The sequence below is a fragment of the Trachurus trachurus genome, assembly GCF_905171665.1.
Source record: "Trachurus trachurus genome assembly, chromosome: 22".
NCBI lineage: Eukaryota > Metazoa > Chordata > Actinopteri > Carangiformes > Carangidae > Trachurus > Trachurus trachurus.
In genome coordinates this window covers 5,360,122-5,373,397 of record NC_139907.1, presented here as the reverse complement: position 1 = coordinate 5,373,397, position 13,276 = coordinate 5,360,122, and the positions used below count along the sequence as shown (strand labels likewise).

Below are 13,276 nucleotides of genomic sequence, written 5' to 3'. Positions count from 1 at the left end.
TATAATTAGAATTGGTTGTTGTTTGGTGAGTGAGTTCCCAGGAAAATAAGCTTGTGTGTGTGTAACGACTGTGTTCTACAGGTTTGCCTTGATAATGGTTTCAGGTGTCAGGAGGAGGAAGCAGCTTCTTATTGTTTTCTGCAGCAACTGGTGCAGGTTCATTCCAGGTTGAATTGAGGAATGCACTTCCTTCCATGTGACTGCAGGTAGCACATGCACTGTTGCAATCAGGAAGCATCAGCTAATTTTGGCCCCCACCCTCAACCCCACCCCCACCCTTACCCTTCCAGTCCAGATACCTGTCCCAGAGCCAGAGGATCCAGTCTGAGGTTTGGTCACAAGCTGACGAAGATCTCAGAGCCGCAGACTTTTTGTACCGGAGCACCTGCTACGAAGATGTCCCACAGTGAGTGACGCTTTTCTACATGTTTACATTTCAACTGCAGTGAATCACTTCATAATTCAACAACAATTCTGCACTTGCATTGCAAACTTTTTGGTTTTGTTGTGGACAACACATGTGTTTTCATTGCAACCTTACAGTCAGATCAGAGCTCTGAACCGTCACACTGCAGCTATCACTGTGACTTTATGAGGATTTTACATTTTTATGCATCGTTTTCTACCAGTTGGACCTTGAGAAGTTGTGTATTTATTGTGTTTTGTGAATCTGTCTGTGTAAGTGTGTACATCATTGTTTTCTGCTATAGCTGCACAACAACGTGCACCTTCCACTGGATTTCCACTATTTGAAAAATGCACGGGCCTGCTGGTCCAGATGCACTGATCTGATTACTGTTTGTGCATCTTAAAAAGTCACCGACTGTTGTTGTTGCTGTTTGTCAGACGGTGCAGCTCCCACGAGGCACACGGTGACGGTGGTGTCCCTGGTGGAGGAGTGGACCTCTCTCAAGTCTCTTCTGCAGGACAGCAGCGGAGAAGGAGACAACCACCGGCCGGCCTTCAGCTGCCTGGGGTCGAACCAGGTGTGTGACCTCACGGTGCACGGCCACTCCATCAGCTTGCACTATGCAGATCTGAAAGAGGACATGACGGAGGAGGTCATCGGCAGCGCCATGGAGAGCTGCTTCAAGTCCTGCACGGACGGATGCAGTGTTTTCCTGCTGCTGATCCAGGGGGGCCAGTACACCAAGAGGGAGAGGAGGCTGGTGGAGATCCTGCAGAGCCACTTCGGAGCCGAGGCCCTGAAGTATCTGGTGATCCTCTCTCTGGAGGACGGGAAGGTTAGTCCAGTCATTTTATGCCAAAATGGGGCGGGGATGGGATCAACCTTGAACAAATTGCAACAGAAGCAAACTCAACTGATTTTGTATCCTCAACATGTCCTGAGTGAGGGAAAAAAAAATCCCAGAAGAATCCCACCAGGGGAAAGTTTAGAAAAACACCCAAATATAGCCCATTCATACGCCTATTAATTATTTTTCTCACGTGAATAGGGTACAATTTTTAACCTTTAGATATCTACATGAAAATTACCCAGTTTATTACTTACATTAAGACAAGCAAAAAATGTATTACAAGGTTTTTAAAATTGTTTGTTAACATGAGCAAAATTGCATAAATTTGCATAAATTCCACCGTTTTGATTGCACAGGTATAAATAAAGTTGCTGTGGTGGTACCAACGTAAAAATTGGGATGAGTTGACTTGACTCCATCGGTCACTCGACAAGAAACCAGTTGAAATTTCAAGATGGCTGCAATTTTTCCAAGATGACCGCCACCTTAGTAATTCATAGGCGTATGAATGGGCCATTTTCGAAACTTTCCCCTTATGGGATTCTTCAGGGCTTTTTTTTTCCCTCACTCAGGACGTGTTGAGGATACAAAATCAGTTGAGTTTGCTTCTGTTGCAATTTGTTGAACCTTTTTTAATTTTAAGCCAAAATGGGGGTCAACCTTGAACAAATTGCAACAGAAGCAAACTCAACTGAGTTTGTATCCTCAACATGTCCTGAGTGAGGGAAAAAAGCCCAGAAGAATCCCATCAGGGGAAAGATTCGAAAAAACACCAAACTGTAGCTCATTCTCATGTGAATAGGGCAACATTTTTAACCTTTAGATATCTCCATGAAAATTACCCAGTTGATTACTTACATTAAGACAAACAAAAAACTTATTACAAGTTTTTTTGAAATTGTTTGTTAACATGAGCAAATTTGCATACATTTGCATAAATTCCACAGTTTTGACTGCACAGGTATAAATAAACTTTAGGTGGTACCAACGTAAAAATCAGGATAAGTTGACTCCATCGGTCACTCGACAAGAAACCAGTTGAAATTTCAAGATTGCTGCAATTTTTCCAAGATGACCGCCACCTTAGTAATTAATAGGCGTATGAATGGGCTATATTTTGGTGTTTTTCGAAACTTTCCCCTAATGGGAATCTTTAGGGCTTTTTTTCCCTCACTCACAGGGCCGTTGCCAAGAATTCATGGGCCCCTGAAAGAATACTAAAGTGGGCCCCTGACTTTTCCGCTTTTTTTCTCAGACTACGTATGTATTATCATTTTTTATTTAGCCTACTTTGTTTTGATGCTAATGCAGCATTACTATGAGTATTAGTCAGGGTCTTATGCAGAATAAATCAGTCATACAAAGATTAGACTACTGGGGTTTTTTTGTGGGCCCTACTGGGCGCTGGGCCCCTAGAATTATCATCACCTTTCTCCCCTATACAACGGCCCTGCTCACTCAGGACATGTTGAGGATACAAAATCAGTTGAGTTTGCTTCTGTTGCAATTTGTTCAACCTTTTTTCATAAAATGACTTAACTAGGTCAGCACTGCAGCACTAGTAGCACTTTCTTGTGTTTTTATGTATTGTTTTATTGCTTTGATGTAAAGCAGTTTGGGTACCGTCTGGCTATTGTAAAGGGCTATACAAATAAAATTTGATTGATTGATTGATTGATAGGTGGTGGACGCGCTGGACGACGCCCTCATGGAGCTGATCAACGTGTGCGATGGGAGATACTGCCGCATCACGTCGTCCGCGGCGGCGCACAAGATGCGCGCGCTGCTGGAGATGATCGACTTCACGCTAGCGGAGAGCGGCGCTCGCGGCTACACCGAGGCCATGCTGGTCCAGGCCCGGACCCGGAGCACGGAGGACACGGCCATGACGATGCTGAGGCAGAAGGTGCGAGAGGCGGAGGAGAGGGAGCAGGCGTTCAGCCAGCTGGTGCAGCGGCACGAGGAGAGGAGGAGCAGGGAGATGGAGGCGCTGAGGGCCAAGCACGTGGAGGAGAGGAAGAAGGAGGCGGCGGAGAAGAAGCAGCACGAGACCAAGAGAGAAGGTCTGGAGGAGGCGGTGACGAGCCACAGGGCCGTGGTGCAGCTGCAGATGAGCGATGCTGAGGGTGAGAGACTGATGCACACACTCACACGTCCACAGCTGCACAGCCTGAGATCATACATACATCGACTTTTATTTTACACTTGTTAAAGTTTTGCTGCAACTTTTCACTTTCACACACTGTGATGCTGCAGCTTCCACCACTAGAGGGAGACACAGCCACACACCATCATTATCTTTAATCATCTAATAAGAGCACAACCCATCACAAATTAGGCCTGTTGAAGTGCTTAGTTTATATGAATGAATTTTTTTTAATGAATTTTTGTGTCATGCCACCATCCCATAGGGGATTACAAGACACATTTAATGACAAATACAAATGACAAACAAAGAGGAGACAGTCCATCCTGTTGGTATTACCTGCCACACAGGTGTGACACATAAATAAACAGTTTAAGATTACTTTCAATACTCAACTATCACTCTTCGTCTCATTGCCCAAGCCTTTTCAAGAAATAAAGAAAATGCAAATATGTTCAACTGAAAAAGATGTTTTAGCTTCTCAGCATCGTCTAACCACACAAATTTGTTATTTGGATCTACCTTACTAAACAATGTTTGTCTTATAGAGTCATAAAAAGGACAGTATAACTAATGTCTATTGTGGATATTTAAAAAATAAAAATTAAAAGCAATTTATTGTTTAATTAATTGTTCTGTTTTACTAGATCTAAACTTTGATTTTATGTAGTATCTCAATTTTTAGCCCTTTGAATTACTTAAAATACACATTTTATTTTTATTCTATTCCATTTACCTATAGTTTTTATACACTCTCTAGTATTTTCCCCACCGCAAAGTACAATTTGTTGAGTGTAAGATAGCGTTTCCTCAGTATTTTTTAACTCCTCAGTGTTTTTATTTCTGTATGTCTTCTCTGTTTATTATCTTTTATCATGTAAAGCACTTGCTTCCTGTATGAAAAATGCTCTACAAATAAAGTTTTATCTATCTATCTATCTATCTATCTATCTATCTATCTATCTATCTATCTATCTATCTATCTATCTATCTATCTATCTATCTATCTATCTATCTATCTATCTATCTATCTATCTATCTATCTATCTATCTATCTATCTATCTATCTATCTATCTATCTACCTATCTATCTATCTATCTATCTATCTATCTATCTATCTATCTATCTATCTGGCTCTCAGGTGACAAAGCTAAGAAGATGAGTGTGGTCCTGCTGGGTCTGTCCGGCAGCGGGAAGTCGTCTGCTCTGAATGCGATCCTGGAGAGAGCGTGTAATCAATACTCTGCCTACAACGAGTCCGGCTGCGAGCGTCTCCAGTCCACGCTGGTCTGCGAGAGGAAAGAGGTCTCGGCCGCGGGGAAGCGACTCGTCCTGGTGGACACCCCCGAGCTGTGGGACGAGGACGGGGCGGAGGACCCGGAGCTGCTGAAGGACTGCTTGGCCTTGTCCCTCCCGGGTCCCCACGTCTTCCTGCTGGTGCTGCAGGTGGGACGCTTCACCCAGGGCGAGTGCGAGATGCTGGGACACCTGCAGAGGATGTTCGGACGAGAGGTGGTGGAGCACGCCATCGTCCTCTTCGTCCGCTTCGACAGCAACCATCACAGGCCTCAGAGGATCAACGACTACGTGTCCGGAGCTCACTCGGCCCTGCAGGACCTGCTGCGGAAGTGCGGGAGCCGTTACTACGAGCTGAACGTCACAGAGTCCCACAACGCTTTGGGCTACCCTCAGGTGAAGGAGCTGCTGGCGGGGATGAACAAGCTGGTGGCGTCGCACGGCGGCCGCTCCTACGCAGTCAGGAGGTTTTCAGTGCAGGAGCTGCAGGAGAGGAGGAAGGTGATAGAGGAGGGAGGAGAGGAGGTGCAGGAGGGAAACTACTTACTGAGAGAAGCTTGATTTCTGCACAAGAAGAGAGGAGGAGGAGGAGGAAGAGGAAGAGGAAGAGGAGGAGGAGGAGGAGGAGGAGGAGGAGGAGGAGGAGGAGGAGGAGGAGGAGGAGGAGGAGGAAGAGGAGGACACTCAACCTGCTGTGGGATGAGCTGTTGCTGCAGGGACATGGAAGTCAAACTGATTTACATTGCAAATGTATTGCTTTCTGTTATGATTTGTTTTAGAAAGTGGGTTTGAGGTTCACACAATCTCCAACATCTGCAGTTTTAAAGGGATAGTTCACCCAAAATTCAAATTTCACTCATTATCTACTCACCCTCATGTCGACTAAGGGCTGGGAGAAGTTTCAGTGTCCTCCGTGCCTTCTCTGAGTTACAGCGGGGCTCCGTGCAGCACTGCATGTCCATATGACGGTTGCGAACGGAGCTCACTTTTCTTCGTCCAAAAAGACACACCAAAAAACATCCAAATACCTCCATAGTGCTCGTCTGTAATGTCCCTCTTGTATTGAAGCCCCAACATGAGAAATTTTTCTGAAAAAAAAAAAAATAAGTATATGTTTTAAGCTTGTTTGTAGCCGAAGCTCCCAGTGTTGCTCTGCCAGAATCTCGCGCGATTTGCGGAGCCGTGAACTGGGTGTCAATGCAAATCGTGCGAGATTTGGATGGACCACGAAGAGCAGTGCTGGGAGCACTGGTATTTGGATGTTTTTTGGTGTGTCTTTTTGGACGAAGAAAAGTGGTGTCTGTTCGCCACCGTCATATGGACATGCAGTGCTGCACGGAGCCCCGCTGTAACTCAGAGAAGGCACGGAGGACTCTGAAACTTCTCCCAGCCCTTAGTCGACATGAGGGTGAGTAGATAAAGAGTGACATTTGAATTTTGGGTGAACTATCCCTTTAAGGGAATCACCCTTTGTATTTTTTTTATGCTACAGACATTTTTAGATATATGCTCATCTGTCACAAAAGAATGAATAAATAAAAACCCGGTGGTGATGGGGGGTGTGGTGGTGGTGGTGGTGGTGGTGTGGGGGATTTTCCAAAGCAAACATGAATGATGAGTGTGGAACGCATCGGGAATAACTCATGTCATGTTTATCTGCAGCGAGCGGAGAGGGAGGAAGAGAGAAGGAGTTCAGCTGCAGGTTTGATGAACTGCTCTCTGGACTTCCCCGTCTCCGTGACGACTAATCTGACAAGTTTATGAGATTCACTTGTTGATATGATGTCGATTTCCAAACAGTCACTTCCTTTAACCGAATTCTTCGCTGCCAACAAACACACGGACACACAGACACACACACGCAACAGTTGACTGCTGATGGATGTGGTTTAGATTTCGTTATCGCTGTTGTGTAATTCTTGGATTATTTCTGCTCAGTCTCAGGACTTGATGTGATGCAGCAGCAGCAGCTTCTTATTTAACATTTAGGATGGATTCTTTTCTTTTTTTTTGCACATATGTCTTTGCAGTCTGTCTCGTCTCTATTCCATCGTGCTGCATTTGATGCTAATTGTGCAAAACAAGTGAAGGCGCAGACACAACATCTGGATGTGATAAACTGTATTTTATTGATTCTTTTACAAGTGACGATGTGAAACGGTGTGAAACTGATTATTCTGGTGAAATGAATCTGTGGCTAGAGGTTAGAGCGACTTCAGTTCACATGCAGAATTACCAATAACTCTTGTTCTTTGTCATATAATTCTCATTTGCTGTGTTTTATCATGAGCTTGCATTCTGTGTGAACCTGCATGAAGAGGTGCTAAAAAAATATATATATATATAAAGAAGTTTGATTGATCAGTTGCTTTGTGAATGGAGATGCTGTCGTGTCTTTTATTACTTAGATGCTTCAGCAGCAGCTTCTGCAGGAGCGGCCTGCTGTGCCCCCATTATGCCGTCAATCCAGTCTGTGAACTGGGAGATGACGGTGTAAACGCCGGGCTTTTTCAGCTGGACACACTTCCTCCCGCCGTTGGAGGTGATGCCCACGACCACGCCGTTGTAGAGCAGCGGACCGCCAGAGTCTCCCTGGAAAGACATGGAAGAGAAGGGTTAACAGGAAGTTGACGGTTTGAACCTGTATCATGCAAAGAAGAGTGAAGGCAAACAGGTGACACACACACTGCAGCTTTAAAGGTTAAAGGGATAGTTCAACTTTTTGGCAAATTGACCTATTGCCATAATCCCTATAGTCATAGCAGTAGGTTCATTACCTTTAATTATCGGTGCATTTTGTTTTGAGATCCGCGGGGCAGAGACGTGAGCTGCTCAGCGAACACAATGGAGGTGCATGGTACTTTCCCGTTTCCCTCATCAAACTAAATACACAATCCAACTCCAAAACGCTCTCATGGACAAGTTGTGACCTGCAGATTCACCACACTATGAAATAATCATGTATAATTATGTAACATTATGACATAAGATAAGATAAGATATACTTTATTGTCCCAGAGGGAAATTCATTGTGGGCAGAAGTGCAGACTGTAGACTGTATCGCCATACAAACAGACACATATGAAGCAAATACTTGGAACTACTTGCGCTTTTGAAATCACTCCGCCCAGCAGCCGTGGCTGGAATGTAGTTCCGGCTGCATTTGCCTCTAAAACAACTTGTCCTGTAATGCTACATCATTATTTTATATCTGTCGTGAATGTGCAGGTCACAACTTGTCCACGAGAGCGTTGGATTGTGTATTTGATGAGTCTGATGAGGGAAAGGCATAAGCACCGTGCGCCGTGCATAGCTCACGTCTCTGCTCCGCCGATCTCAAAACAACATGCACCGACAATTAAAGGTAATGAACCGACTCCTAAAACTATAGGGATTATGGCAATAGGCAAATTTGCCAAAATGTTGATCTATCCCTTTAAAGCTGCAGACATGTTGGTGTCTCTGTGGGGCCGAGCTTCAGGCTGAATGCTGAGATTCTCACAGTAGCGAATGCTAATGTGAAGGTATTCAGCAGGTTTACTGTGTTAAAGAGATAAGAGCAGATAAAGATCTAAAAGCTGGTCGGTCCGGTTTGTGCTTCAGGAACCAAACAAACACTCACGTCACAGCTGTCGTCCTTCTTGACGTCTCTGTCGCAGGGCTCTGGACACAGTCTGTGCGCACACATCATGTTACTGGTGAACTTGGAGCCGTAGTAGTCGCTGCGCGCGCACCGCTTGGGGCTGAACACGTCCACCGTCAGCTCCTGCAGCTTGTCGGGTCTGGAGCCCAGGTGGTCGCTGGCCCCCCAGCCGGCCGTGTCCACCTCTGCACCGATGTCGGGGTTGGTGCCTCCCGCTCGCAGGAATGCAACGGTTCCCACTGCGTCAGAGGCGACGAACGGCTGATCCAGCTGCAAAAACAACACAGTTTCTGACACAGTCTCTTCAACGTCCTTATAATATGACCACACCGTGTTTATGAGCCCGAGAGAGAATATCCTTATTACTGAGGCCGAATCTGAAATACAGCTTAATCAAGGCAGCCATGGCCACCAACTACAGTACTTTGATATTTTCTCAATTTATTTATTTTGCCAGATTTTTTTTTTTTGCCATTTTTTTTGCAGATTTTTTTTTTTTTTTTCCAAATCTCTTTTTTTCTGATGGATTTTTTATTTTTGCCAAATTCTAAGGGTAAATTATAGCTGCTGCGCAGCGATGGGTCGGGTCCGGGCTACTTTTGGGCAAATTTAGGCAATTCTGAGCAACAAACAGGAGAATAGGAAGACAAGACAATTGACCTTATAATGTTCAATTTGCATCAGTTGAGGATTGAACCCACAACCTCGGGAACCAAAGACCATTGTCTATCGCACTGAGCTAATTGACAATTGGCAGATCAACAGTGGCTTCACAAATTGAGTAAGCCATTCACTGTCGTGTAGGCAGATTTGAAACCACAGTAAAAAGAAAAATCAGTTTTTGAGGTAAAATAATGATATTTGTCAAACATCTACTATGAGTCTAAGATGTTAGGAGCCTTCGCGCATGGACCAGTCCAAGCTATTTGTTTTTTTTTTTAATTTAGAGGCTTGCTGTGATGCCACCATTAGGACAATTGTCTTGTGTTTCATATTGAGGTCAACTGACATTTTGATCTGTCATCATCATCATCATCACCCTTGATGGGTCTCGAACTCACAACCTCTGACACCAAGAACCAGCTCCTAACTCGCTGAGCTAATTGGCTGGTAGTGAGACCTGCTGTGTAGCTTCATTTATCCACTCAGGTGAGTCAGTGCCCAGGCAGCTGTTGTCAAGGCAGATTTCAGAAAGTCAGAAATTCTATTATCTAAACAAAAATCTGTTAATACATAAATTGCATTTAGACAGCAAAACAGCTTAAGGACATGTGACATTTTGATCCGTCATCATCATCATCATCACCCTTGCTGGGTCTCGAACTCACAATCTCTGACACCAAGAACCAGCTCCTAACTCGCTGAGCTAATTGGCTGGAAGTGAGACCTGCTGTGTAGCTTCATTTATCCACTCAGGTGAGCCAGTGCCCGGGCAGCTGTTGTGATGAAATGGTCAAAATGTCAATAATTCAGTCATCTAAACAAAAATCTGATAATACATAAATTGCATCTTGACAGCATGGAAATGTTGGTGATTTGTTTTCAATGATAAGTGTTTTGCTTCATAAGAGAAAATCTGATGTTTATAAATTCCACTCTCACATTGACTGCAGTTGTTCCCATGAGAGCAGAATTCAAAATGTTCTCAAAAATTTAGTTTTTGAGTTAAAATTCTGATATTTGCCAAACTTCATAAACCATGACTCCAGAATATTGTCATTTTTTTTCAGGAAGATTGAAAATGTATTTATCAAGAATTTGATGGTATATGTTTACAGTACTGTTTGCAGTCAAACGTTTTCATGCACTGTAGGCTCAATTTTTGCTTAATCAAAAATCCGAGAAACAAGTTTTGTGGAGGACGGTCTGGAGATGCTCTGTAGCAAGTTTGGTGTCAATTGAGCAAAAATTGTGGGAGGAGATACATTTTAAAAGTTTTACAGTTATTGAAAAAAACAGAGTGATGGACTTCATAATTTGTAATAAGTTTAAGTGGACAAAAGTTTCAGCAGTATTGAGGCTACATTGTGGTGAAGTTTCAACACTGTAGCATCTACCGTTGGTTTGGTAGGAATTTTTAAAGTTTTTAAATTTAAACGCTTATTGTGCCCCCTAGGAGGGGGGGGCACATGTCCTTGGAGTTGAGTGAATCTGGCATGGGACTGAACCTTTGTGCAAAGTTTGGTGAGTTTTCGCCCATGGGAAGTATGACTTCCTTGGAAGAAGAAAGAAAGAAAGAAAGAAAGAAAGAAAGAAAGAAAGAAAGAAAGAAAGAAAGAAAGAAAGAAAGAAAGAAGAAGAAGAAGAATTCCTAGGAATACAATAGTGTCCTGTCAGCTGCGCTGCCCGGACCCTAAAAATGTTTTTGTTTTTTTTGCCAGATTCTTTTTTCTGATGATTTTTTTTTTGCCAGATTTTTTTTTCCCGATGGATTTTTTTTTTTTCGCCAGAATTCTTTTTTTTTCCCTGCCGGTTTTTTTTTTTTTTTTTGCCAAATTTAAAAAAAATTTTTTTTTTTTTTGGCTGGCCTTAATACTCCTTCGTAGAAATGTTTGTGTCAAAAATGTTCATAAAAGATCTGGCTTGTGAAAAATGAATCCAATATTTACCATAATAACTTCACTTCTCCCATTGGAGTCAACAGACTAAAGAGCTATTTTTTTTACCAACAGCACAACATCTAACTCAAACACCCCACAGTGTAGGGGGTTGCCACATTTCTAGCATACACTCACCTTAATTAAAGTGATGTCATTGTCATAATTTGACGGGTCAAAGTTTGCGTGTTTGTGAAGGTTAGCCTCCAAAATGTCAAAGGTTTGTTTTGTGTCCTCCGCTTCACTCAGGGAGTGGACGCCCAGCACCACTTTGTGCCCATTCAATCTGTTGAAAAAGACAATAATAGAATAGTGTAGCACATTTTTCAAACTATGATGTTATACACATTTCACTTGCTACTGAATAAACACATCAACCAATGACAGTGTGACAGGCAGACACATAGGCTACATTTTCTGAAGCTTCACATTTGGAGAAAGTGTCCTCACCCGTTAGGGAAACAGTGAGCTGCAGTCATCACCCACTGCTCTGCAACCAGAAACCCTCCACATTCATGTTTCATGGCGTCTCCTTCTGGCACCTGGATGGAGACCATGTAAGGCCGAGAGTGTGGCGCCGCCTCCCTGCCGCCAATTATACCCTCACCTGAAGGAAAAGTTGAAGTGACCTTTGGCCTTTGAGAAGCTTCACATTACTTAAAGGGATAGTTCACCCAAAATTCAAATTTCACTCATTGTCTACTCACCCTCATGTCGACTAAGGGCTGGGAGAAGTTTCAGAGTCCTCTGTGCCTTCTCTGAGTTACAGGGGGGGTCCGCGCAGCAGTATTTGTCCATATAATGGTTGTGAATGGTGCTCACTTTTCTTCGTCCAAAAAGACACACCAAAAAACATCCAAATACCTCCATAGTGCTCGCCTGTAATGTCCCTCTTGTATTGAAGCCCCGACATGAGAAAATGTTCCGAAAAAAATTAAATAAGTCTATGTTTTAAGCTTGTTTGTAGCGGAAGCTCCCAGTGTCTCAGTTCACTGCTTTTCCTGTGTCTTGCACTGACCGGCGGAACAATTTCTCATGTCGCGGCTTCAATACAAGAGGGACAATAGGTATTTGGATGTTTTTTGGTGTGTCTTTTTGGACGAAGAAAAGTGAGCACCATTCACAACCATTATATGGACATGCAGTGCTGCACGGACCCCCCTGTGACTGAGAGAAGGCACGGAGGACTCTGAAACGTCTCCCAGCCCTTAGTCGATATGAGGGTGAGTAGATAATGAGTGAAATTTGAATTTTGGGTGAACTATCCCTTTAACATCTTTATCTAAACTATAGGCCTATACAACCAGTAAATTCAACCTCTTGGCAGCAAAATGCATCAATAACACAACAGCAATTTAAAACTGATGGACACACATAGATGACATAAAGGAAACAGTGTAAGTGTGGACTCACCCTGGGAGATGAGGGCAGCAACAAAAACAGCAGCAGCCACGAGCGCTCGTCTCTCTGACACCATGATGTCGGTCCTACTGAGTCGAACCGAGCTGCTGCGCTGGTTTTAAACTGGTCCACTGGAGGGAGAGGAAAACATAAATCAAGTGGATGTGGTGCAAGACACAAGAGGAGGGAGTCGGTCTTGTGCCTTGCCCGACAATCCTCCTGTTTCCCGGAATGCAAAACAGGAAAACAACAACATAACGTTCACTGACACTCTGTCCATCTTACCGTAAATCACCACATGTTTATCTCCTAAGTGTTTAAAATACACTGACCGCTGCAGAAACGGTGCTGACACCCTCACTTCACACTTTCATGCACGTTTATGTTGCATAACGCTGAGATTTGGATGAACCCCACTTGACCTCGTGCACTTAAACACAACACAGAGAGGAGGGAGGATATCCCTGGTTTCTTCTTGTCAGTCTGATGGGAAAACATGAACTTTAGGTCAGAAAATATCATCCCAACTTATCAGCTGCTCTTTAACATCACAAAACCAGAGTATATGCAGGGATGTTTTCCTCTTAGTAATATATTGAGACAGATAATTCAGCATGCACATGTTTACAGAAAGAGAGTTTCTGCAAAGTCTTGGCTCTTTATTTCTGGAACTTTCATGTGCATGAGGATGATTATGGAGCTGAACAAGAACCAATCAAAAAAAATGTTGACTCGGTTGCATTGAAAATTACTGACAATCCAACCCATTTCATTCCAGTCCAATAATATATCTACATATAAGATAAAAACACAAAAGAAACACAGAAATTACAACAGTTTCATATATTGAGATTCATAAAAATCTGACTTTACTATATAGGAAAATAAATCTGGACTAAATGCAATTCACTTTTGCAGTGCAGCAGTATGTTT

At 43.3% G+C, this 13,276-nt stretch overlaps 1 protein-coding gene across 1 annotated transcript; it reads right to left on the bottom strand.

Moving 5' to 3' along the window:
• Positions 1-6,806: 6,806 nt before the first annotated feature.
• On the bottom strand, positions 6,807-12,659 carry cfd (complement factor D (adipsin)). Its single transcript, XM_083997766.1, has 6 exons — positions 12,629-12,659; positions 12,356-12,474; positions 11,393-11,549; positions 11,081-11,228; positions 8,325-8,615; positions 6,807-7,294 (listed from the first exon to the last, which is right to left on the bottom strand). Exons 2-6 carry the CDS (start codon positions 12,417-12,419, stop codon positions 7,103-7,105), a joined length of 852 nt encoding a protein of 283 aa, XP_083853892.1. The 5' UTR covers positions 12,420-12,474; positions 12,629-12,659; the 3' UTR covers positions 6,807-7,102.
• Positions 12,660-13,276: the final 617 nt, after the last annotated feature.